This window comes from Prionailurus bengalensis, chromosome E1 (assembly GCF_016509475.1).
Source record: "Prionailurus bengalensis isolate Pbe53 chromosome E1, Fcat_Pben_1.1_paternal_pri, whole genome shotgun sequence".
Classification (NCBI taxonomy): Eukaryota; Metazoa; Chordata; class Mammalia; order Carnivora; family Felidae; genus Prionailurus; species Prionailurus bengalensis.
This window is the reverse complement of record NC_057347.1, coordinates 40,434,908-40,455,695: the sequence shown is the minus strand read 5'-3', so window position 1 is coordinate 40,455,695 and position 20,788 is coordinate 40,434,908. Positions and strand designations below refer to the sequence as shown.

Genomic DNA, 20,788 nt, shown 5'->3' with positions numbered 1-20,788 from the left:
GTCTTTCCTGCAACAGAACGCCCAAGGATGGGGCCCCGGGAGGGCTGGGATTTTCCTGGGTCAGACTGTGTCCATTCTCTCTCTCCTCTGCAGTCGAAGCTAGCCTTGCAGAAGCAACTCACCAAGACACTTGCAGCCCGCTTCCTGCCCAGCCCGATCCCCGCCGCTGCCGCAGCCATCTGTGCGCTGCCAGGGCCCCTGGCCCTCAGGCCTGCCCCCACAGCAGCCACCACCCTCTTCCCAGCTCCCATCTTGGGCCCGGCTCTGTTTCGCACCCCAGCAGGAGCCGTCCGCCCTGCCACAGGGCCCATCGTCTTTGCCCCCTACTAGGCTTCCTGGGGAGGCCGGGGCTTGGCACCCAGCAGTCGCTGTCCTTGCCTCCTTTTCCCGAGATGCCTCAGTTTCCTCCATCCCCTAGGAGACTGCTATTTACAGCCAAAGCTTCCTGCCCAATCTAGGAAGAGCTGGGCTACTTTTAAGGGCAGCTGCCCTTTGCCCAGTCTGGACTACGGATTCAACTACAACCCTCCTGGCCCAAGACCTTCCAACCCTCCTCTCCCCAGCCTCCTCAGGCTGGCACTGGGCTCCCCTGCATTGCCCAGCCTGATTTGCAGGGAGCAAACTGAGAAATCCCAAAGATCTATGCAAAATCCTAGCCCCAGCCCCATGGTGCTCTCATTTCCCCCACCTGAGACCTAGAACCCCATGGTCAGAGGTCCTAGGAATCTTAACTTTGAGCCTGGCAAGAAGTCTAGAGAAGAGGCCCTCTCCATTCACTGGACTCTCTGGAGAATCACTGGAGGTGGCAGATGGGGTCTCAAGCTGGACAGGGTTCAAGGCTATCTGGACAAGGTGACCCTGGGGGAGTGGAAAAAGACTGTGGAGGAGAAAGGAGGGGGGGCAGGGAGCAAAGCCAGGGTGGGGCTGGGGCTGAGAGATTTTGGGGTTCCTCTGCTGTGATCAGACAGGGCTGGGAGAGGGGTAGGGGAGGGTGATTTTCTGGCTGGGCCCAGTTTTAACAGAGGTCATCAATCCCACACAAGCTCTCTCCTCAGCCTTTCACTGATTTCTCCTGAACCCCAGCTGGGGGTGGAGGGTGGTGGTGGGCATTGGATCTCTCCAGACTATGGACCCAGCTAACACCAACCCCCCCCCTCCCCCAGGGCTCCCAAAAGAAGAGCTTTCCCCTCAGGCTCCTCACCCCAAACCGGTCCCCAGCACTAAATCCAGCTTCCCCTCCTCCCAAGCAGAATCCTGCCCCCTTACTGTGAAGCTGAGTGTTGGGATCCAGGCTAACACACTCAAGACCCATTTTCATGCTGTCAAAGTTAATGTCACAACCTCCATCCCACCCCCCAGCACTGCTCTGTCACCCCACAATATGGGACTTTGCCAGTATCCACCTGTATCTTTTCCTTTTTTAGATTATTTCCAATGGGAGGACAAGAAGGGGGGAGGGGAGGGGAACCTTTTGATAACAGTTGTGGTTTTATTGTGTCCAATGCATCAATAAATGAATTCAAGCCCGAGCCTGTAGATGCCCTAATTCGACTCACCCAGCCCTGCCCTATTCACCTCTCCCATCCCGGGGAGAAGGGGTGTGGACTAGAGGTCACCTGGCTCTGGCTCTGGTGTCTCATCTCTGCTGGGTGTGCACATTAGAAGCATGAAGTGGACACGGGAAGTCGTGGGTTACAAGCTCACTTGATAGCATGTTGAAAGTGTAACCACCCTTCTGAGCCCCGACAGATCTGTCAGCTCCTGAGAAGCTGCTACTGGTTTGCCTTGTTCTATTCAGGCATCTGAGGTAAGGAAGGGCTAGAGGAGCACCTTGTCCAGCCTTCACCATGGCAGCAGGCATATAAACACAGGTAATTTATAAATAGGAGTCCAGCTATCAGCTGAAAACAACCACAGGAAGGGGTGAAGGCCAGGCCCCACCGGGTGTGAGGTGGGCTGATCGGGCACTGGGCGGGCGGCCGCTCTGGCAGCTAGAGGCAGTGCACGCCTGCCCCCTGGTGGTTGGGGGAGAGCAGTGTCTCAGCCTCCAGGGCCAGTGGGCATAGCACCTTGAAGAGGAAGAAGCAAAGGGTACAGTAAGAGCCAGCCCCAAGCCACAGGTATTATAAAATCAGAGGGCTGGAGAGGATCCAGAAGATCATCTAAGCAACTCCCGTCACCTTACAGATGAGAAAACTGAAACCCAGAGAGAGGAAAGGACTTGCAGGGTCCTAAAACCAGCTGGTGAAGCCCAGCCATCCTTCCTTTCCACCTCAGCCAATAAGGGCCATGTGCTCCCTGAGCAGGAAGAAGAAGCAAAACAATTGGGGGTGGGGGGGGGTGAGTTAAAGCAGAAAATTACACTTCCCAGGAGGCTGGCTTCTTCCAGCCAAGGAGAGGACAGGAGAAAGGTGAGGGGGTCAGAGTTGGACACCAGCATGCACACACATGCACATGTGCACACGTCTACACGCACATACATAATACCTGGACGCCCTTCCTCTGGAGTCCAGTCTGGTGCCATGAGTATAAGTGTGTGTGTGTGTGTGTGTGTGTGTGTGTGTGTGTGTCTGTCTGTCTGTCACTGGCAGAAAGCTCACAGGTGGGGGACCCCTGTGACAGGAACCAGAGCCTAGACTGGGCACTTGTGCATGGCAGCTCAGCTTCCCGTCCAGGGCAGGTGGAAGGGGACATTGACCACAACTGCCCCAGGTCATGGAGGGCAGGTATGATAAGAGCTGGTGGGGAGGGAGGCTTTGGGGGCACTAACCTAGATTATCTCCACTTCCCAAGGCTGGGAGGGAGCAAAAGCGACCTGAGCCTGGGACAGCCCAGCTGCCTGGCCTGGGAAGGACAGCTTGTCTAACCCCACCCCTGGATATATCTCCCAGAGCCCCAGAAGCTGGAATGAGGCTGGGAAGGTGGAGGAAGGATGGCAGGTCTTCAGCCATCCAAGGAGCCGCTGCCCTTGTTCTTGCGGCTGAGAGGGAAAGCAGACTTGCTCTGGGGCTGGGTCATCTTGCTGGCCAGGTAGACGAAGGGCTCCAGCAGAGAGCGGCGGTCAGCCACAGATACCTCCCACAGCTTCACCTTCTCGGACTTGGCCCAGTGCTGAGCCACGTCTGGGTCTACACGCCGCTGCTCCTGTAGGTCACACTTGTTGCCAAGGACCACGATGGTGACCTGGGGAAGAGGGACAGAGTAGAGGCCTGAGGATGTACCACGGGCCTCAGGGTGTGAGGGTTGGCAACGACCTAGAAATCCTAACAGAAGAAAAAGTCTCAACAGCTAACGTTTTGCCTCTTCTTATATAGGAAACAATGACTGGGGAGAGGGAGATGGTTGCTTTTTATTCTCCTTCCTCTGTTTAAGTTCTACCCTCCATCTGGCCCTCCCTCCAGGAGTTCTCTTATAAGCCCTGTGTCACCCGTGCCTGCTCATTACGAGCAATCAGTCTGTTTCTGGCTAAACAACTGGTGAGGGAACATTCCCCAAACACCTGCAGCGTAAAGGGGGATTTGGGAACAGAAGGATAAGAGCAAAGAACCATCATAAAGAAAGATTAGTGGGGGCTCCCAAAGTTAGGTCAGAAACCTCTAAAACTAAAGGAAAGCCCCTTTGGTTGAGCTGCCTCAACATACAGCCACCTGTAGGGGTGAAGACACCCTCCAGTGGCCTCCATCCCCCCTCTAGCTCCTACCCTACCTCCTGGGATATGAATGAAAAACAGCCACGCCAGGCTCCCCAGAGCCAGCCCAGGGCCCACTGTTTCTCCTAACCCCACCCGTGGATATGTCTTTCAGAGCCCCAGAAGCTGGAATGAGGCTGGAAAGGTGGAGAAGGGATCCCCACACACACCTCCTTCTTGTCCTTGGATTTGTCGATCTCCTTCTTGAGCAGCTCTACACGCTGAAAGGACTCTCGGCTATCCGTGCTGTAGACCAGGACATAGCCGTCAGTGCAGGAGAAGCAGTGCCGGGGTAGCTCGGCCCCATCCCGGAGCCCCCGGGTGTCGTAGAAACGCACCTGCTCCCGCACCCCCCGGTCGGTCTCAATGGAGCCCACGTAGATGTCTTCCTGTGTCTCAATCATCTCAGAACCTGGGGCAAAATGAGGAAAAAACTTGTTTGTAGAAAGAAGGAAGATGGGAAACGTGGGTGACTGAGTATATCCTAACAGGCCAATCAGCCAGGGAAGGAAAGGAATGTGGGGCTGGGGACAGAGGGCCAGGGACTGACAGGCAGGACTGGATGACTTGGGGAACAGCATGGATCTCATGCTAACGCCATACTAAGCAAAAGCGTGACCTGAGAGCTTTTCCTTGCTATCTCAAATATTGGGTTTCCTCTTTCCAGATTTCAATATGCTGGGGTTAAGGTCGTTATGTAGATTTCACTCTTTGGGGGTACAATAACCAGCAGCAGCAGCTTTTAGCCTTTTCATGTTATGATCACATCCTACTTATTCTTCCACCATGTCCCTACCCCCAACAACACTCACCTACTACATGGTTCCCATATAGAAGCTGCTCCAGGATTGAAGTTTTGCCCACAGATGCTTGACCACACACGACCACCTTGCAGCTCTTCCCCATGCTTAGCCTTCTGCCTTGAAGAACAGAAGCACACTGGGTGAGGTGGGATGAAAACAGAGGGCAGATCTCCTATAACTGAGAGCCAGGTTCTGAACCTCAGAACTTCAGGGATTCAGCACTGTCTGTCCCCTACTGTGGTCAGGGTGTATTGGAGTGATGTGTCTCTGTCCGCTACTGGACAGTGGGCTGTACTTTACTCATCTTTGTCATTCCAAGCACCTGATCAGTAACTGGCTCAGAGCAGGTTTTCAGTAATTGTTGCCATAAAGGGGAAAGAGAGTCTTTGGTTTAAAGGAACCACTGGCCGGGTTCCTTTCTGTGCACAGGATGTGGAAGACCAGTAGCTGGAGGGAGCTCCACTCAGCTTCCTGTCTTGAGCCATGCCTCCATGGAGAAATAAACAAGAATGCTATATTGTGTGGACTGGTCTTAAGCCGCTCTTCGTCTGGAGAGCGAGCTAATGAGAATGGGATTTTGCTTTCCTGTATGATTCATCTGGACAATTAATTCCCTCTAATTCCCAGTCAAGTCCCTGGCTAAGATGAAGAACATCACACAAGAAAGAGTGAAAGAATCTAAGGGCAAAAGGAGAAAGTCTGTGATGCCCTTGAACTCATAAGCCAAAATGAGGCTCAGACACAGAAACCTCCCGGACAGAGATCTCGTCGAAGGCATTCCAAACACAAGCTTCCCAGAAGAAACCCCAGACAAGGATTGCCTCAGAGAGCAGATACAGAGGGCACTCCCAAGAGGTGTCTTAAACAGAGACCTCTCGAGTAAACTCCCGATATAGACCCCCTCCCCGCTCGGGGCCCAAATAGTGGGCCCCACAATGAAAGGATACCCCAAGTGAGACTGCTAGAGGGGCTTCCGCCACCGATTTACCCCCGAGGGGGCCCCTAGAGGGAATCGGAGGCAGAGACCCGCCACCTAAAGCGGCCCGGATGCGGTGACCGACCCTGGCCTGCCACCTCCGTACCTCCCGGAGCCCTCGCAGCACCCCGGCTGGGCCCCTCCAGGCGCGCCGGGACTAGGGGAGGGGCAGCACAGCCACAAGCACTCCGCTTTTCCTCCCGGGTCGTTCCAGGCTCCGTCTGGCCCCGCCCCCCAGCTTCCGTCCTTCAAGGACCAATTCCGGCTGCAGCTTGCAGGAGCCGGGCACACAGCGCCCCCAGAGGCAGGAAGGGAGAATGAATGACGGGGAGAAAGCCGGCACCAGGGCTGGCTGCACACGTGAGCACAAGGTTCTAGGCAACTTGGACACAGGGGGCTGGTGTCTCTAATGGCCAAATGTTCTTTCTCTAAAGGCTACCATAGTGCAGTAATGCTTCATTTATTCAATCGTTTATTAGTCAGATGTCTTCTGAGCAGCTACTCTGTGCCAGGTATAAAACCACATGCTGAGAAAAAATGTAATTAGACAAGGTAGCTGCTCATGAGAACATCACCGTCTAGAGGAGCTAGATATCTACAGGGCAGCATGGTAAAAACTATTTTGGAGGTGCTATGGGAGCACAGCAAAAAACATTGGACTTCAGGGACAGTGGGCATCACAGAAAACTTCCTGGAGGAGGTTATGTCTGTTTTGAGATTGGAAGGGTCTGGGAGGAAAGAGTGGAGGAAACATGGCAAAAGTCATGGCATTTTTCTGGACCTACAAGTGTTTTGGTTCAATATTGTTGGTGGAAAGGAGGCAAATAATCGAAGACCTTGTGTGTTAGGTCAAAGAGTTCAAACTGTATCCTAACAGCAGTGGAAAGCCATTGATAGGTTTTATGCCAGTGAAGTGACATGATCATTTTTGCTTTTAGGAAGGTCATTGGCAGAAGAGTAAAGAATGGAGATGAGACAAGGGGCCAGTTAGGAGACTATGGTAGTATTCCAAGTTTTAAAAATAAAAATGAGGAGAGCCTGATTGGTATGGAATGGAGACAGATAGATTTGGAAGACATTTGGTAGGAAAATCAACAAGATTTGGTGATAAATTGGGAGTCAGGAGTGAGAAAGGGGGCGTTCATGATGTCTCCTATCTTTCTAATTCGGTGACCAATTGGTGAACCCACTTGACAAGATAAGGAATTCAGGAAAAGAGAAATAAGTAAAGCATTTGTTGTTGTTGAGGAATGAGAGAATGACAAACTTGACTTAAATATAAATGTCTCCAGGATTTGTGAAACATACAAGACATCCAGTAGATAATTGGATATAGAGATCTAGAACTCACAAGTGAGAGGTCTAGGTTGGAAATATCGACAAAGTTGAGGGTCATCTACAGCTCAAATGAAAGCTATGGGAGTAAATGAATTGGCTTAGATGCAAAGAACACACAGTGGGAAGATGGTCCACAGATAGGTTGGCTTCCTGCATTAGACCATAGATTGTGACCCATTGGCAGGCAGGGCAGGTGGTCTGTGAGTATCGGCCCAATCTAGCACACTCCCCAAGTAGGCCATTTGGAGAGACTAGTGAATGATTGGCTGGCTGAATGACTTCTCTCTTCCCACCCACTGAGCCTCTCCCAACCTTCTCTAGCCAGTGGTGGGTGTGGTTTCTGCTCCCTTAGCACTGCCATAGGCAGAGGCCTTTCAAGAAGCCTACTGAGGATGACACTATTTTACTGGAGGAAAGGAGTAGATCCTTTCCAAATTCACTTGTCCCCTTCTTTAGTTCTCAATTAAAAAGTTTTAACCTCAAACTCCTCCAATTTCATTTAACCTCAGAAAATCCCGGTTTTATTCAAACCCACGAATACTATTGGTTCGAGTTCCCAGTCCAGACTGCATTCAGCAAAACAAGCGTGCCGAGCAGGGTCTTTCCATAAAGGATGAGTACTGGGGACACTATGGAGCAGGGACCTCACCCTGAGAGCTGCCTTATAAACTCCAGGGCAGGGTCTGGGGCGCCGTGCCACCCTTCCTAGGCTTAATGCTGAGATGGCACTCCCAGGCAGCTGACATGAAAGCAGCCTCATTAAAGGGTCAGCGTCATTAGGGTGATGAACCAGTTGTTGCTTGGAGATCCAGTGGGGATGAAAGGCGCGGGGTGAAGACGCCCTGCGTTCCCCTGGCTTGGTTGGGCAGGGCTTCCAAGGGCCGATGAAAGCTAGGGGAACTGGGCTCAAAGTGTCTCTTCTTGCCTTTCCCGGTAGGAAGCTGTGAACACACTCCAAGGTCAGGAAGGTAGTAGTGGGGGCTCTTTCCCTCCAGAGTCCTGGGTCACCGAGTCCCCAACCCAACCCAGACTCTACTGAACCTTACTGGAGACTCTCTAGGATTGGAAGTTGCTATGGCAACGAGGCTCTCAGAATACTGAGAAGAGCTCAGGCCTAGAGAGGCATCACCCTCTTGTACTCTTCACTTCCGACGCACGGGTAAAGTGGCGCCTCCTACGCACAGGAACCGTCCCTGGGCCACCGGCCCGGCACGGAGACCACCGTGGACCTCCGGAGGCGGGAGGCCTCTCTGGCCCCAAGCGGAGCCTCTCGATGGTAGACGGGCCCGAGGGAGCCCCTCTGGGCGCAACGCCGCCGAGCGGCTCGATGCTCCAGCCGGAAGTGCTCTTCACCGCCTGCCTCCCACCCGCCTCTTTGGTCCCGGCGGTAAGATGGCGGCTGCCGCGGAGTGCGATGTGGTAATGGCGGCGACCGAGCCAGAGCTGCTCGACGACGAGGAAGCAAAGAGGTAACCGGGTAGCAGGGTAGTGGAAGGGGCGAGCTTCAGCTCCGTGGCCCCGGGAAACCCGTCCCTTCCGTGATGCAGCCCGTGTTGAGGCGACGCCCCGCCCTCCGCGACCCCCCCCCCCCATCTCAGATAAGTCCGGATGGACCCCCTGAAGGGGCGCTCCCGGAGGTCGGCCCTCCCCTCCTGCTTCCGCCTGCCTGGAGAGCTGAGGCACGGCCTGGTTCTCCAAGCAGGGAGGAATGTCGCCCTTAGTGTAGAGGCCGGGTCTCGGAGGGGACCTCAGAGGTCTGTTGTGGGGTGGGGGAGGCTGCGCGGCGACGATGACGACTTCCTTACATCGCCCCCGACCCCCGCCTGCTCTTGTTAACTTCTGTGCATTGTTGTCTATCAGCACTTTGCATCTCCGAAGCCCGTGTTCTCCTCACCCCCTCTCCTCAGTAATGTATCCCAGCGACCACGAGCCTAGGTCCGAGCGTGTCTCCATTATTGACCTGGTGCCCCCTCCCCGTACCCCAGAAATCGGAGATGAGAGAGAAAGAAGCAAGAGTGAGGGGTTTGTCTCATGCTCTACACGTCAAACTCCGGCCCTTCCGTCCTTCCGGAGTAAGATCCTCATTCTTCCCAGGACTGTTCTTTCTTAAGTTAAGCAGCAGAGAGGAAGGCAACTGCTTGGGCGCTGTTGGCACCGCTGGGCCGCCGCAGTGGCTCGAGATTGCCAGTCTGGACTAGCCAAGGGAGCTGCTGAGTGAGTGGTTTTCGAGAACACTCTGGATTCTGGCTATAGCTAAGGCAGGTTATTGGAACACAGTTGTGGGTAGTCATACTTGTCCTAATCCTGAAGGAGAATTAACGAAATGGTTCTGGAAGCTCGGGGCCCTTTCCTTATCAACTGCAGATTAATTGACTACAGTGCCCTCAGTCTCCTTCCCTTGTCTTTCTTATCTTTGTACCAAACCCTGTCTGTATGGCTTCATTCTGGCTGCCTGAGATCTGAAACCAGGGTTCTGAGGATTTTTTGTTATCCAAGTTAAAATACAGGGAGGTACTCAGGGTGGCAGAATGAATAGTTCTCAAGCTTCAGGGTAGTTTACTGCAGCCTGTGTCTCAAGGTCTGTTGAGAACTGAGAGGCTTGACACAGTGTTGTAGTAAGTCCTTGGGACGATCAGAGAAGGCAGAACACCAGAGTCTAGTCTCTTTCTCTTCTTGGTTTTGAGTTTTCACAGCGTACCTATTTCTCAGGTGTTGAGGATTAGGCATCACTAAGGAACTACACAACGGGAAACAACCGCCCCCTCCCTCTCCCGTACATACGGAGCTTATGTTAATTGCAAGGATTTACTTTACTTGGGGTTGTGAAGAATTCACTGGGGTTTTTTTGTTTTTGGTTGTTTTTTTTTTTTTTTTTTTTTTTTTTTTTGGTGCTATAGAGACTTGGGCTATGTGTAGTAATTTGAAAAAAACCTTCTCTTACATAATATACATCTCTGATGTAGGGACTGTCCCTAATTTGGGTTTTACTTCAAAGCCCTCTATCTGAAGCAGGTCCTTTTCCTTAAAAAACAAAAACAAAACAAAAACAACACACAGCCTTCGAGGATATTCTAACATAAAATTATAGTAAATGAACCTGAAGATACATTAAGAAACACAAAATGTGACCACATCACACAAAAACATGGTATTTGGTAGAAGAGGTGTCAATGTAGGTTAACTCTGCCTTATTACATGGAATTTAAGATGTCATCGATTGTAAAACGCACAGTTGTTTTATCTGCCGCTAAGAAAAGATACATCCTTGCTAAATAGACTTCCATGTTACACATATTTATATGCTCTCTTTTAGATACGGCTAAAAATGGATATTTATATCACTTATGTGAGCCAATCAAAAGGAAAGTATAGTGAAATTTAAAAAAAATTACAGTTTGACTTTCTGCCATATAAGGCATCCTTGGAGAGTAAGTAAGCACTGGAATCGAAGGAAAAAACCATGTTATGTATGGTTTTCCAATGCTGAAAATGGAGTGATGATGTAAAAGTTTTGGAGGAAGGTGGTTTTACATTTTTCATGTGTCCTGGAATCCTGTGTACCCATAGCAGAAGGCAGGGATAGTAACATCCCTTACAGATGCCCTTTACTATCTGGCTTGGTTAGTCATTTGGCCAAGTTTGTGTCTCTTATTACAGTCCTACTACCAGTTCACTTGGGGACACCGGAGTTGATGGGTCTCTTGGGTTGTTTTTGTGAAGTCCAGCAAGGAATCCTTCCTTCTGTGCATCTTGGTTCAAGGGCTTGCTGCTGCTGCTAAATTGTTATGGTCCCACAGCGGCAAAACGAGAGGAGCTTTCAAGACTTGGGGCCTCATGGTTGCAGCATTTTAAAGGGCTACATGTTTTATTTCATTAACTAGTGTCTCTAGAGAGAAAAGAAATGTACTTCAATTTTTTTTTTTTGCTTGTCACTCTGACAGAGTTCTTTTTCCTCCATAGCAGCTGAGAGGCTAAAATAAAAGATGTATTAGTTGGCATCCAAAATAGATCAGGGTTCTGAACATGAAGATTATTTGTTTCTCTTTGCCCACCAAAACAGATAAAGCTACTTAGGGAGCCAGAGAGCTAAATTTCAGAGGTTTTACAATTCAGCTAATTTAATTTAATTTCAAGCCTTACATTTTCCTGGGAAGATGCTGATTGCTTTATGTAATGTGTGAATACCGGTCTTGAATGAAGGCTGTCTGGTCACATTTCCTGGGCTGGGGAGGTCACCGTAGGTAGTCTTTATTATGGTAATATCGAAGGATTTCAAGTTGTTCCTCCACAGAGGAAACACTTCTGTGTCTCAGCGTATATCAGGCATGACTGGACAGTAGGGTCTAAAAGAAAACAGAAGCCATAGGTTTAGAAGACAGAACATCCTTTTCTGATTCTTTGATAATCTTTTCCATATCTGTGTGAATGCACGCAAGAACATTAGGTCCCTTCTTAGTATCCAAGATTGTAAGCTCTGTAGAGTTTGCTTTTTATTTCTCTTCCTATTGCTGCTGGGAAGCACTGAACCCTGAATCCATATCCCAGGGTCTGCAGTAGGTGCTATTTATTTTACTACAGATTCCTGGCACATTTTGGTGTTTGTGGCCATAGCCGAAGAGCTTGTAGCGTTCGTTGTCTTCCCCAGCTCTTCTTCCTCACTTTGTTTTAAATTCTTAGACATTTGTCTCTCTAAACTTTGTCTTCAAGGTCATGAAATGAAGCTAGACATTTCAGTAAGCCTGCAAGCTGAACGGGATATTATCTTTGACCTTAAACCCAAATCAGTGAAAAACAGTGTTTGCAGCCTTCATTTTCATTTTGGTATACTCTTAAGTGCGGGGTCAGTGGTGAAGAAATGAGAGGCGGGACAAATAAGTCATGGTTAAGGAACGGATAAACCTAGGAATACAAATCCCAAACCAGCAAATTAATTGAATCTGATTTTAACAAGTGGCAAAATTGTTAAATCAGGGGCACGTGGCTGGCTCAGTGTCACTTTTGATCTCAGGGTCGAGTTCAGGCCCTACGTTGGGTATAGAGATTACTTAAAAATAAAATCTTTGAAAAAATTAAGTCATAACTAGAGCAAAGGTAGAGCACAGAGGAAGGGTCTCTCTGTCCCTGCTGCTTTAATTCAGGTCCACATACTAACCAGAACCAGATACCAACCAAATGGAGCCAAGTTGAGTGGCAGTTGCTCTAGTGTCTAGTCCGTTCCAACGACCTTAACTCTCATTGGCTTAAAACCCAGGCTTTTTGAACATTCTAGCCAATCAGGGATGAGTGTAGTCATCGAAGCTAGTATTTTAAAAGTTTTTAAAAGCTGAGTACTGGGCACTTGCCTTTGCTTTTTTTCTCTAGGACTTTAGAAGATTGGAGAACAATGGTCAGCGGCTGCCTAGGTGCCTTGTGGTCTGATGCGCAGTCCCTCTGAGAGCCCATTTCTCCCTTACTCCACTAATGTTTGGTCCCTTTTCTTCAGTGCTGAGTGATGTGGAAGTTACTTAGAGGTCGTTCCAGGTATTCTTTTAAACTGTCTGAATTTCAGCAGTAAGACCGGATTCATCGTGCAAATTATCTCAGTGTTTATTCATTTTATTGGATTGACAATTTGTTTTCTTCCCCATCCAGATCAAAATAACAGTTCCTCTGTTTTATCTCACCATTGGCATGGGGATGAATGTTTGAGGCTTTTGAGAATGAAAATATGAGGAGGAATATTTGACTTTCAAAGTCTAATTCTGACACCTAATATTTTGGTGTTGTGTGACTTAAAGTTTTTGTGGGGAAGCTAGATTGTCAGATCAACAAAGTGTTAACCATTTCTTCTGATTCTATTGTTAGCCTTTGGGGGAGGGGTGTATGAGGCAAGCAGCATTTTCTCTTGTTTTTGGTCTGTCCTGAGTTTTTCCTCTGGCAGTTGGAGATAGTCAACCTCCTGTTAAAATAAGGAACCAAGAGAACTCTGGAAGCAACATACCAGTTGACAACCTAGACTCCGCACTCTGGTTTTCATCTCTACCCACTCACTCCCTCCCCTCCCCCCAAGAAAAAAACCTCAGCAGCTTTTTTCTTAATTATAGTTCCTAAGTTCTAGATTTTTGTTGTGTACTAATGTCCCCATGAGGGAAGTAGTGGATCTCACAGAATGGGGAACCAAGGGATAGAAAATGGTGGGTTTGGGAATGTGTTATGAAAACAAGCCTCTGGCTATTGCTGAAAGGCCAATGCCATGTGGACTCAAGAGTGGCTTCTGAGAAGCTTGTTTCCCCAGGTCTCCTCTCCCCTGGAGTAAAGAAGATTAGGTAGATGCCACAGATTGTGATACCTCCCATTTAAGGAACTAGCATAAATGTATTACGGTTGAGTCAGCTATTTCATATGACTATCTTTTCTGCCTGCATTAATGGGATTTCCGTCTGGATGGATCCATTAGTTGGTTGCCTTTTCCCCCCCACTGAATAAGACATTGCCAACTCCATGGTGTTGCCTGGTGTCCTTCCCTGCTTGAGCAGTAGAGAGTGCTACTGCCTTGTGTAGCCTGTATCTGTGACTCCACTTGGTGCCTCTTGGTCCCTTCTGGTTCTGCCCCTGTTGAGGCTTCCCCCTGAATGTCCAGAAAGAGAACACTTTGAACTGGTATGTTGTTAATGAGTTTTCTTCATCTCGATCTCCTCTCTTTTAGGAGAAGGCTGGGTATTTTAATTGTGATTTAAAGTGAAAGCAGAAGCTGTTTATTCTAAAGCAAATTGGGTAAAGGATGCTGGGTAGCCCACTTTTACCAACTGGTAGCCATTGGACAGCCCACCCTCTGTTTTCGCTGGACCATTATGAAGCCTTTATTCACACTCAGCATATAGCACTTGAATTTAGCAAGCACTGAATCTGTGGAATTGTTCCAAGTCATATGTGGCTTCCGCCTATAAAACTTGTTGCTTCATCCCTAGACTGGTTACAAAAGAAAGAACAGTTTACTCATTTGGTGAGATGGAATAAAAATAAGGCTCCTGGGCTCTTTTTACTTTATTGTCATGGAGGTCAGAGAGAGTACAGCATGAAACAGGCCCATGACATGTCTTCGGGGACAAGAGGTCTTGGTCTGTGGGAAGGAGGAAGGAATTTCTACTCTGAGACTGGCCAAGATCCCGTAAATTCTGAAGGGTGGAGGACATTTCTAGATCAACGGGCAACTAGTAAACTTGACTGAAAAAAAGAAATGGGTGCAACAATCACAGAGTGAAGGTGACATTTTGGAATTAGTAATTATAATAAGATTGCATAAAGGTTGATTTATGGGCAATATAAAGTATTGTTCGTAGATAACTTTTTTTTTTTTTAACGTTTATTTATTTGAAATAGAGTGCAAGTGGGGGAGTGGCAGAGACTGAGGGAGACAGAGAATCCGAAGCAGGTTCCAGGCTCCAAGCTGTTAACGCAGAGCCTGATACGGGGCTCAAACCCACCAACTGTGAGGTCATGACCTGAGCGCAAGTCAGATGTTTAATCAGACTGAGCCACCCAGGCGCCCCTAGATATCTTTTTTCTAAGATTCTTTCTGCCAATAAAATAGTCTCCAAAATCAAAGGCCCTGAAACACTCCTTTGCTCTAACAAAAGAAATCATCTTGTCCTGAGTTGTAATTTTAGCATTTAGATGTTTCTTCCACATTAAGGGTAGCAGGATACGTCAAGAAAATGCAAAAAAAAAAAGAGGTGCAAAAAAAAAAAAAAAGATTTCAAGCTTCTGCATTTCTTTTGATTTAAACTATTATAAATGGTTTTTGGAGAACTGAATGTTATTAAAAGTATATTATTGTAGCCAAATACTTGAAATAGATAAAAGCAGTCTGGTATGTTTTTGTCATACAAAAATCAGATTAGTGTTTCCTAGGTTGCAAATATTACAGAATAGTGACCTATGTTAGTCTGTATTTTTCATGCACTAAGGTAATTAAATCTTAAAATGATACGGTACAAGTGATGAAGCATCTCATCCCTCTTTTAATAATTCACAAATACTGAAACATGAAACAGTTCCAAAGAGAGCCAAGTCATTGAGGATGTTTTAAAAACTGCCACCCAGTGAATCCTGCATTAATGAAAGCGGATGAGTAAAATTCTCTGCATAACTCTTTCATTGCTAAAAGACAGACTAGTTTGCCTAAGGCAAAGATCTTGTTTAAGTGTTCAAGTTGGAATATTTAGAGAGAAAATGAAAATTTTTGTAGAGCATCTAATTGGGGTCATGTTGCAATGTCAGCTGCAGTGTTTTAAGGTATGTTTAATTTAGCTGAGCTGTAAATGTGCAAAGTTGACTGGTGATTGTAAGCCCTAGTTGTCTGACTTGATCACATAATGCTGAGCCCTACTAAGACCTGTGTGATACCAAATGATTCCCTTGGCCTTTTGTTGGAGTAATTAGCATCTGTGATGCTAAATTGGGAGAGAGAGTATAACTGCATGATCAGAGGACACACAGATTTTTCACACGTGTGTAGTGTAGAAGAGCAGGTTATGAGGCTGCAGTTTTCTGAAGTTTGATGAAGTTATTTCCAAAAAATAAATACATTTTAAAAAAGCAAAGCAGACTAAGAGCAGAATGTAGTCTGCTTATCTGTATGTTTGAGAGAAGGCCTGCCGGGCCCTCTGGTGCGATCCTGTTGTTTGGGACCCTCCCTATAACCTCCAAAGAGGATAGAGAGTTTTGAAAATCTTTCAGTGGCTCTTTTCACAGGAATTTGTTGCTGGCTGTTAAAGGGAAAGGACTGGTTTGGTGGAGGCTAGAGTCTTTCTTTCCCTGTGTCTCCTGGTGAGTCAGAGTGGCGAAGCTTATTCTGCTTAGAGATTGGGTGGGAAACTAGATAAATTAGTTTTTTTTTTTTTTAATTTTTTTTTCAACGTTTATTTATTTTTGGGACATAGAGAGACAGAGCATGAACGGGGGAGGGGCAGAGAGAGAGGGAGACACAGAATCGGAAACAGGCTCCAGGCTCTGAGCCATCAGCCCAGAGCCTGACGAGGGGCTCGAACTCCCGGACCGCGAGATCGTGACCTGGCTGAAGTCGGACGCTTAACCGACTGCGCCACCCAGGTGCCCCAAATTAGTTTTAATCTAAAAAACCTTGATGCCAGCTGACAGGATCTAGTGGGCAAGAAACACCAGACTGTTGGAGTTAGGGAACGTGTGCAGCTGCCTTGGATGCCTCTCCGGCTCTTCCTCTGCCGAAGGACATGTGATAGTATCACCATAACCACTTCAGGAGGCCAGGATCTTCCTTGGAAATGCTTTGAAAATCTGAAAAAGCACTAGAGATACAGTGTGGCTATTAATAGCTCCATCAGGTCAGTCAGTTAGGGCCAAGTCTATATTTTGATGTGATATTATATTTCAAGGTTTGATCTGAATTTCGTTTTGTGGCCTTAGAAAATAAGTGGTAGCTTAATTAGTCCCTTTTGGAATCCTTTCCTCTTTTTGGTTAGTCCAGGTGAGCCTAATTAATCCTAATTCTTCTTTCTCAGTGCCCATGTGTTTTGGTAGGTACGTGTTGTAACCTCACTTTGTTACCCGTCGACTCTGGCAGCGAGCGGTGTGACAGATACCAGTGCCAGATTGCCCTCAATTCTGGTGTTAACCAGCTCTTCTCCTTCTTTTCCAGTCCCACGCCTTTGACACCTCATCCTTCAGTTCCTTTGCTGTAAGGGCAACTTGAACAAGCTTCAGCCCTTTCTCAGACTCCCAGGGCAGGACTTGAATGGATTTGACCCTGGAATTGTTCCTGATGCAGCCTTGTTCAGTTCTTGCTGCTGCCATGCTGGATTCCAAAGATCCACTTTTTCCTCGACTGGTCTCACAGGGTCAGGCCCATTGGTTAAAGCTTGTCGCGTACTTGGTGGGGAGGTTCAAAATGGAGGAGGGACTCCACTTCGGGAGTTGGACCTGGAGGCAAAAAATAAGCCTTCAGCCTAAAAGCACTAAGTGCCCATTGTTTAGGCAGCTGTTAATCAACCATGTTTCTATGAAAATAAGTCCTTTTCATGAGGCAATTGTGTGGGAATAGCTAATTCTGGCCTGATGCTGTGCAGTGTGAGGTTAAAAACATGGTAACTTGTCACAACACAATTCTTCTTGTTCTTTCTGCTGTGGGCTGACTCTACATTACTCGCTTTGTTTGCTCTAGAATGGAATCTACTCACCATTTACTAAAATGAAATGCATTTCTTGGGGGAGGCAAAGTCCAGTTCACTAGGTCTTGCATCTTAAAGAGAAAGGAGCCCTGCTCTCTGTGACTAATTGTTAGGAATGTCATTTAGCTTGTTTAGATCCAGATTGTAGTCCTGGAGTTGGATTTTACACGCTGTGGCTGTTTTATGTCTTAGTTTGAAGAAATTCACGCTCGCTGCCCATGTCTTGTTCCTAGCAAGACAGATTAATTTTTAAAGTCTTAGTTAGGCAATAGATAGAGATGAGCATTAGAGAGAAAGCTAAGCGTAGTAGATAGCGCAGCGCACAGGCTTTGAAATCTGACAGGTGTGGCTCGACATCCTGACCTTGGGCCAGTTTTTAACCTCTACCCCTTATTTTACTCCTATGAGAAAGGGGAATAATGTGAAACACCTGATGGGAAGATAACATATGGAAAGTACCAGACTTCAGTAATTAATACTGACTTTCCACAGAAATCATCCTTTGCCTTTTTACTAAGAGCCAGTGCTGAACTTCCTTGTATCCATGGGTGTTAGTGTTTCAGGAAAGAAAGAGCACCTTTCTGTAGCTCTGCAGATTGCTTCACCTTTGACTAACAAGCTTTATACTGCTGATACAGTGTCTGTTCACATGCCTGGATGCCTTTGGCTTTCCTCTAGGATTTGCGTATTCTTAGCCACTAGCCTAAAAGAGAAGGCTAGATCTTTTCAGGTACATCTTCAGTGTTTCCTTTGAATTTACCACTTCATGTCTTCACAGTGGTTTGACTCAGCTTCTGGCATCCAGGGTTGAGGAAACCATTTCTTCAGATCTCTTGGCATGTCTGCTCTTAAAAGATAGGCTCCTCATAGTTTTTATAGTGCCTTGCTTAATTTATAGAGTTACAGGATGGTGTCTGCCATGTAGAAAGGTTGCAGTTGGTCCTGTAAATCTTGCAGCTGGGGGATCCTTCTTGAGAACTTAATAGCAGATGGCCTCTTTACAGCATTGTGACAGTTGGTGTAATAAAATTATTCAAACAGATTCATGTCCATCACAGTTCAAATCTGTCAGCATTTGTAGATCATTCCCATTTTCTTTCTCCTTTCTTCTGGCAGCCTTTTCATGTTAGTAGGGCTTGCCAGAACAGTGATGGAGAAGAATAGAAAGGGAGAGGGCCTCAATTTAAAAGGAGAGCAGCTTTGCTACTTTGTAGTTTAAAATATGTAAATAAAAAAATCACAAATCTTCCCAATGCTGATGTCTGTAGAATCAAGCTGTAAACTCCCATACCATCACCAAAGTTAAGAACTAGGTACTTTTGTCCTTGCTTCCCTTGAACTGGGTTCTCTTGTGTGTGTGTGTGTGTAGAGGACAGAAAAAGAAACAGATTCTTATAGCAAAAGTGCTCAGATATTTAGTTATATTGCAGTAATCATTTTGGTAAAGAATTATCTTTGTCACTCAAAGATAATTGAGTCATTAGAATGATTTGGGGTATCTTTGATAGAGGTTAGTAGTTCTTTTGAAACATTGTCGGTCATGTCTTAATTCTAGTTCCTTGGTCTGGAGTATAATTCTCACATAACATTGTTCCTTTTGGAAAGAACAATTTGTCTAATGGTACAGCTTCAAAAAATGGATCTTGGAGTAGGGCAAAAATTCTGATACTACCCACTTGGTTGTTATACAAGGTACAGTAGGAACGGTATAGGGGGCAGTAAGAACCCACCCAGATGTGATAGGCAGAGAGAGTGTCAGTAGATGGGTACTTCTCAAAGCATATCCCCGGCAGGCTGTACCTCGTATGTCCCTGTTACCCACGTTCTTGGTCTCTGCTGTCACTCAACTCCGTCCTCCATCTTAAACATCAGTATGCTCTGCTTTTAACTCCTTTGCCACCTGCTTTTGCTCTGCTTGTCCTTTCAGTGACAAATGCATGAGCCAGTTTTCAAGAGAACAGATCATTAGAACTCTAAAGATGTGACCCATTTCATATTAAGAAGTCATTGCCCCAGAATGGAATGATTTGTAACTGATTTTTTATGGTTGCTAAAGAAGCAGAGTTGTGGCACAGTGGAAAGGAAATAAATAGAAAAGTTCTGGGGCTCCTGGCTGGCTCTGTTGGAGGAACATGCAACTCTTGATCTCGGGATCACGAATTCAGGCTCCATGTTGGGTGTAGAGATTACTTAGGTGGGTGGGTAGGTAGGTAGGTAGATAGATAAACTTTAAAAAATTTTTTAGTTTCTGTGAGAGGATGTCTAAATTTGCCTGTTGTATGGGGTGTGACTGTAGGCCAGAATAGTGAGGAAAGGCAGGCAACACAAGAGAGGTTTTCTTCATTTAGTTTAAACGTATCTGACCCAAAAAAGCCCCCCAAAAAAACAGCATCGAACAAATCTATAAATTCCTTCAAGTATCGCACTAACTTTCAGCTCAATATGCCCAGAGCTGTAGACCAAAGATTGCTCCCATGAGATTACAGAGGTTATTCCCTGTGTAAAATAACGTGCCCTTCTTTCTCTTTCCTTTTCAGGGAAGCAGAGTCTTTCAAGGAACAAGGAAATGCATACTATGCCAAGAAAGATTACAATGAAGCTTATAACTATTATACAAAAGCCATAGGTGAGAAGGACCTACTGCCTATGCTGAAAGATAAATTTGCTGAATACCATTATAAGTAGCCCCTCTCGAAGAAGTAGCCTTTGGCGTAGTGGGTTCATAACTGTTATGAACTCTTTTGGACTTAATGGCATGTGAACTCTTTTGGACTTAATGGCTTCATGAGGGATGACGCTTTCTAGCTCAAATGGGTAGTTTAAAGGCAATTCCAGAAATTCTAGATCTAATGGCAAAAAGATAACCGCCTAAATGCATCTCAGCCATTTCCAGTTCATTTAACTATCTTAGAAAATGGCCCTCGTAGATATTATCAAGCCTTAACTACTTCTGTGCTCAATTTGCCAGCATATTTTAATCCCATGTCAGCATGTTTCTCACCTAACTTGCTTACAGGTTCTCTACCCCTAATTCAACAAATGCAAATTCATTTTCATGTCTTATTACATAAAATACAATTCATTAAGAAGATGAATATGCTGACATCTCCCAACTTTATCCTGAAAAGATAATCAGAGCACTTTAAAGCCAAGTGTAAATTATTTTAAGCAACTTCCTTTTTCATTGGTTGCACCATTGCTGCTGTCCATTTGCACAAGTAGTCAAAAATTTGGCCGTGGCCTTTTAAACAGAGTATGTCAGCATTCCTGTTAAGAGTTTGATTGCCTTGATACAGTTCTGAGGGAGATGGCCCCGCAGTTTTTGAGGCAGTGACTTGGCTAAGCTGTATTTTACTTTCTTCTGCCCTTCCTGTAGATATGTGTCCTAAAAATGCTAGCTATTATGGGAATCGAGCAGCCACCTTGATGATGCTTGGAAAGTTCCGGGAAGCTCTTGGAGATGCACAGCAGTCCGTGAGGTTGGATGACAGTTTCGTCCGGGTACGTGATGTGACCACTTGGCTGGGGCAGAGGGGCGGCGGAGTGGGAGGGGGGGATTGACTGGGGAGAAATGGTTGGGGAAGGATCAGCTGGGGAGGACCGGTTGTTTCAATTAAATTCTCTGTCCCAGAGCTTCTCAATCTAGACACTGTAGACATTTGGGACCAGATCATTCTTTGTCATGGGGGGCTATCCTGTGCATTGTATGATGTTTAGCAGCATCCCTGGCCCTTAACCGCTGGGTATAAGTAGCACCCCCCCACCCCCACCCTGGCCCCAGTGGTGACAACCAAAAATG

General features: G+C 46.8%; 3 protein-coding genes across 9 annotated transcripts in view; 2 read left to right on the top strand and 1 right to left on the bottom strand.

Moving 5' to 3' along the window:
* ZNF385C (zinc finger protein 385C) overlaps positions 1–1,529 on the top strand; it is a 50,673-nt gene extending 49,144 nt beyond the window's left edge. For all 4 annotated transcript variants that reach the window (XM_043584491.1, XM_043584490.1, XM_043584489.1 and 1 more), the window contains exon 9: positions 94–1,529. In XM_043584491.1, coding sequence (XP_043440426.1) covers positions 94–330 — 237 coding nt within the window. In that variant the 3' untranslated portion in view covers positions 331–1,529. The remainder of the gene's footprint in view (positions 1–93) is intronic.
* On the bottom strand, positions 1,470–5,712 carry NKIRAS2 (NFKB inhibitor interacting Ras like 2). Of its 2 annotated transcripts, none has more exons than XM_043584492.1 (4): positions 5,574–5,712; positions 4,501–4,608; positions 3,859–4,100; positions 1,470–3,183 (listed from the first exon to the last, which is right to left on the bottom strand). In XM_043584492.1, exons 2-4 carry the CDS (start codon positions 4,592–4,594, stop codon positions 2,944–2,946), a joined length of 576 nt encoding a protein of 191 aa, XP_043440427.1. In that variant the 5' UTR covers positions 4,595–4,608; positions 5,574–5,712; the 3' UTR covers positions 1,470–2,943. The 2 variants fall into 2 exon arrangements, with proteins under 2 accessions (XP_043440427.1, XP_043440428.1); XM_043584493.1 differs by having other exon boundaries at positions 4,501–4,604.
* A 2,225-nt stretch (positions 5,713–7,937) lies between these two features.
* The window catches only part of DNAJC7 (DnaJ heat shock protein family (Hsp40) member C7), a 29,736-nt gene continuing 16,885 nt past the window's right edge, over positions 7,938–20,788 (top strand). Inside the window, exons 1-3 of one of the 3 annotated variants that reach the window (XM_043584480.1) lie at positions 7,938–8,274; positions 19,527–19,615; positions 20,366–20,490. In XM_043584480.1, the coding sequence (XP_043440415.1) occupies positions 8,198–8,274; positions 19,527–19,615; positions 20,366–20,490 (291 nt within the window). In that variant the 5' untranslated portion in view covers positions 7,938–8,197. Of the gene's footprint in view, positions 8,275–12,179; positions 12,326–16,543; positions 16,660–19,526; positions 19,616–20,365; positions 20,491–20,788 lie in introns of those variants that run through there. The other 2 variants (XM_043584481.1, XM_043584482.1) reach the window with 2 other exon arrangements.

Excerpts from the sequence above, each read along its gene's own strand:
- NKIRAS2 (XM_043584492.1), bottom strand. The coding sequence starts at position 4,594 with ATGGGGAAGAGCTGCAAGGTGGTCGTGTGTGGTCAAGCATCTGTGGGC. Across the intron at positions 4,101-4,500 it reads ATATGGGAACCATGTAGTAG|GTTCTGAGATGATTGAGACA; the intron begins GTGAGTGTTGTT and ends ATTTTGCCCCAG. Across the intron at positions 3,184-3,858 it reads AATCCAAGGACAAGAAGGAG|GTCACCATCGTGGTCCTTGG; the intron begins GTGTGTGTGGGG and ends CCTCTTCCCCAG.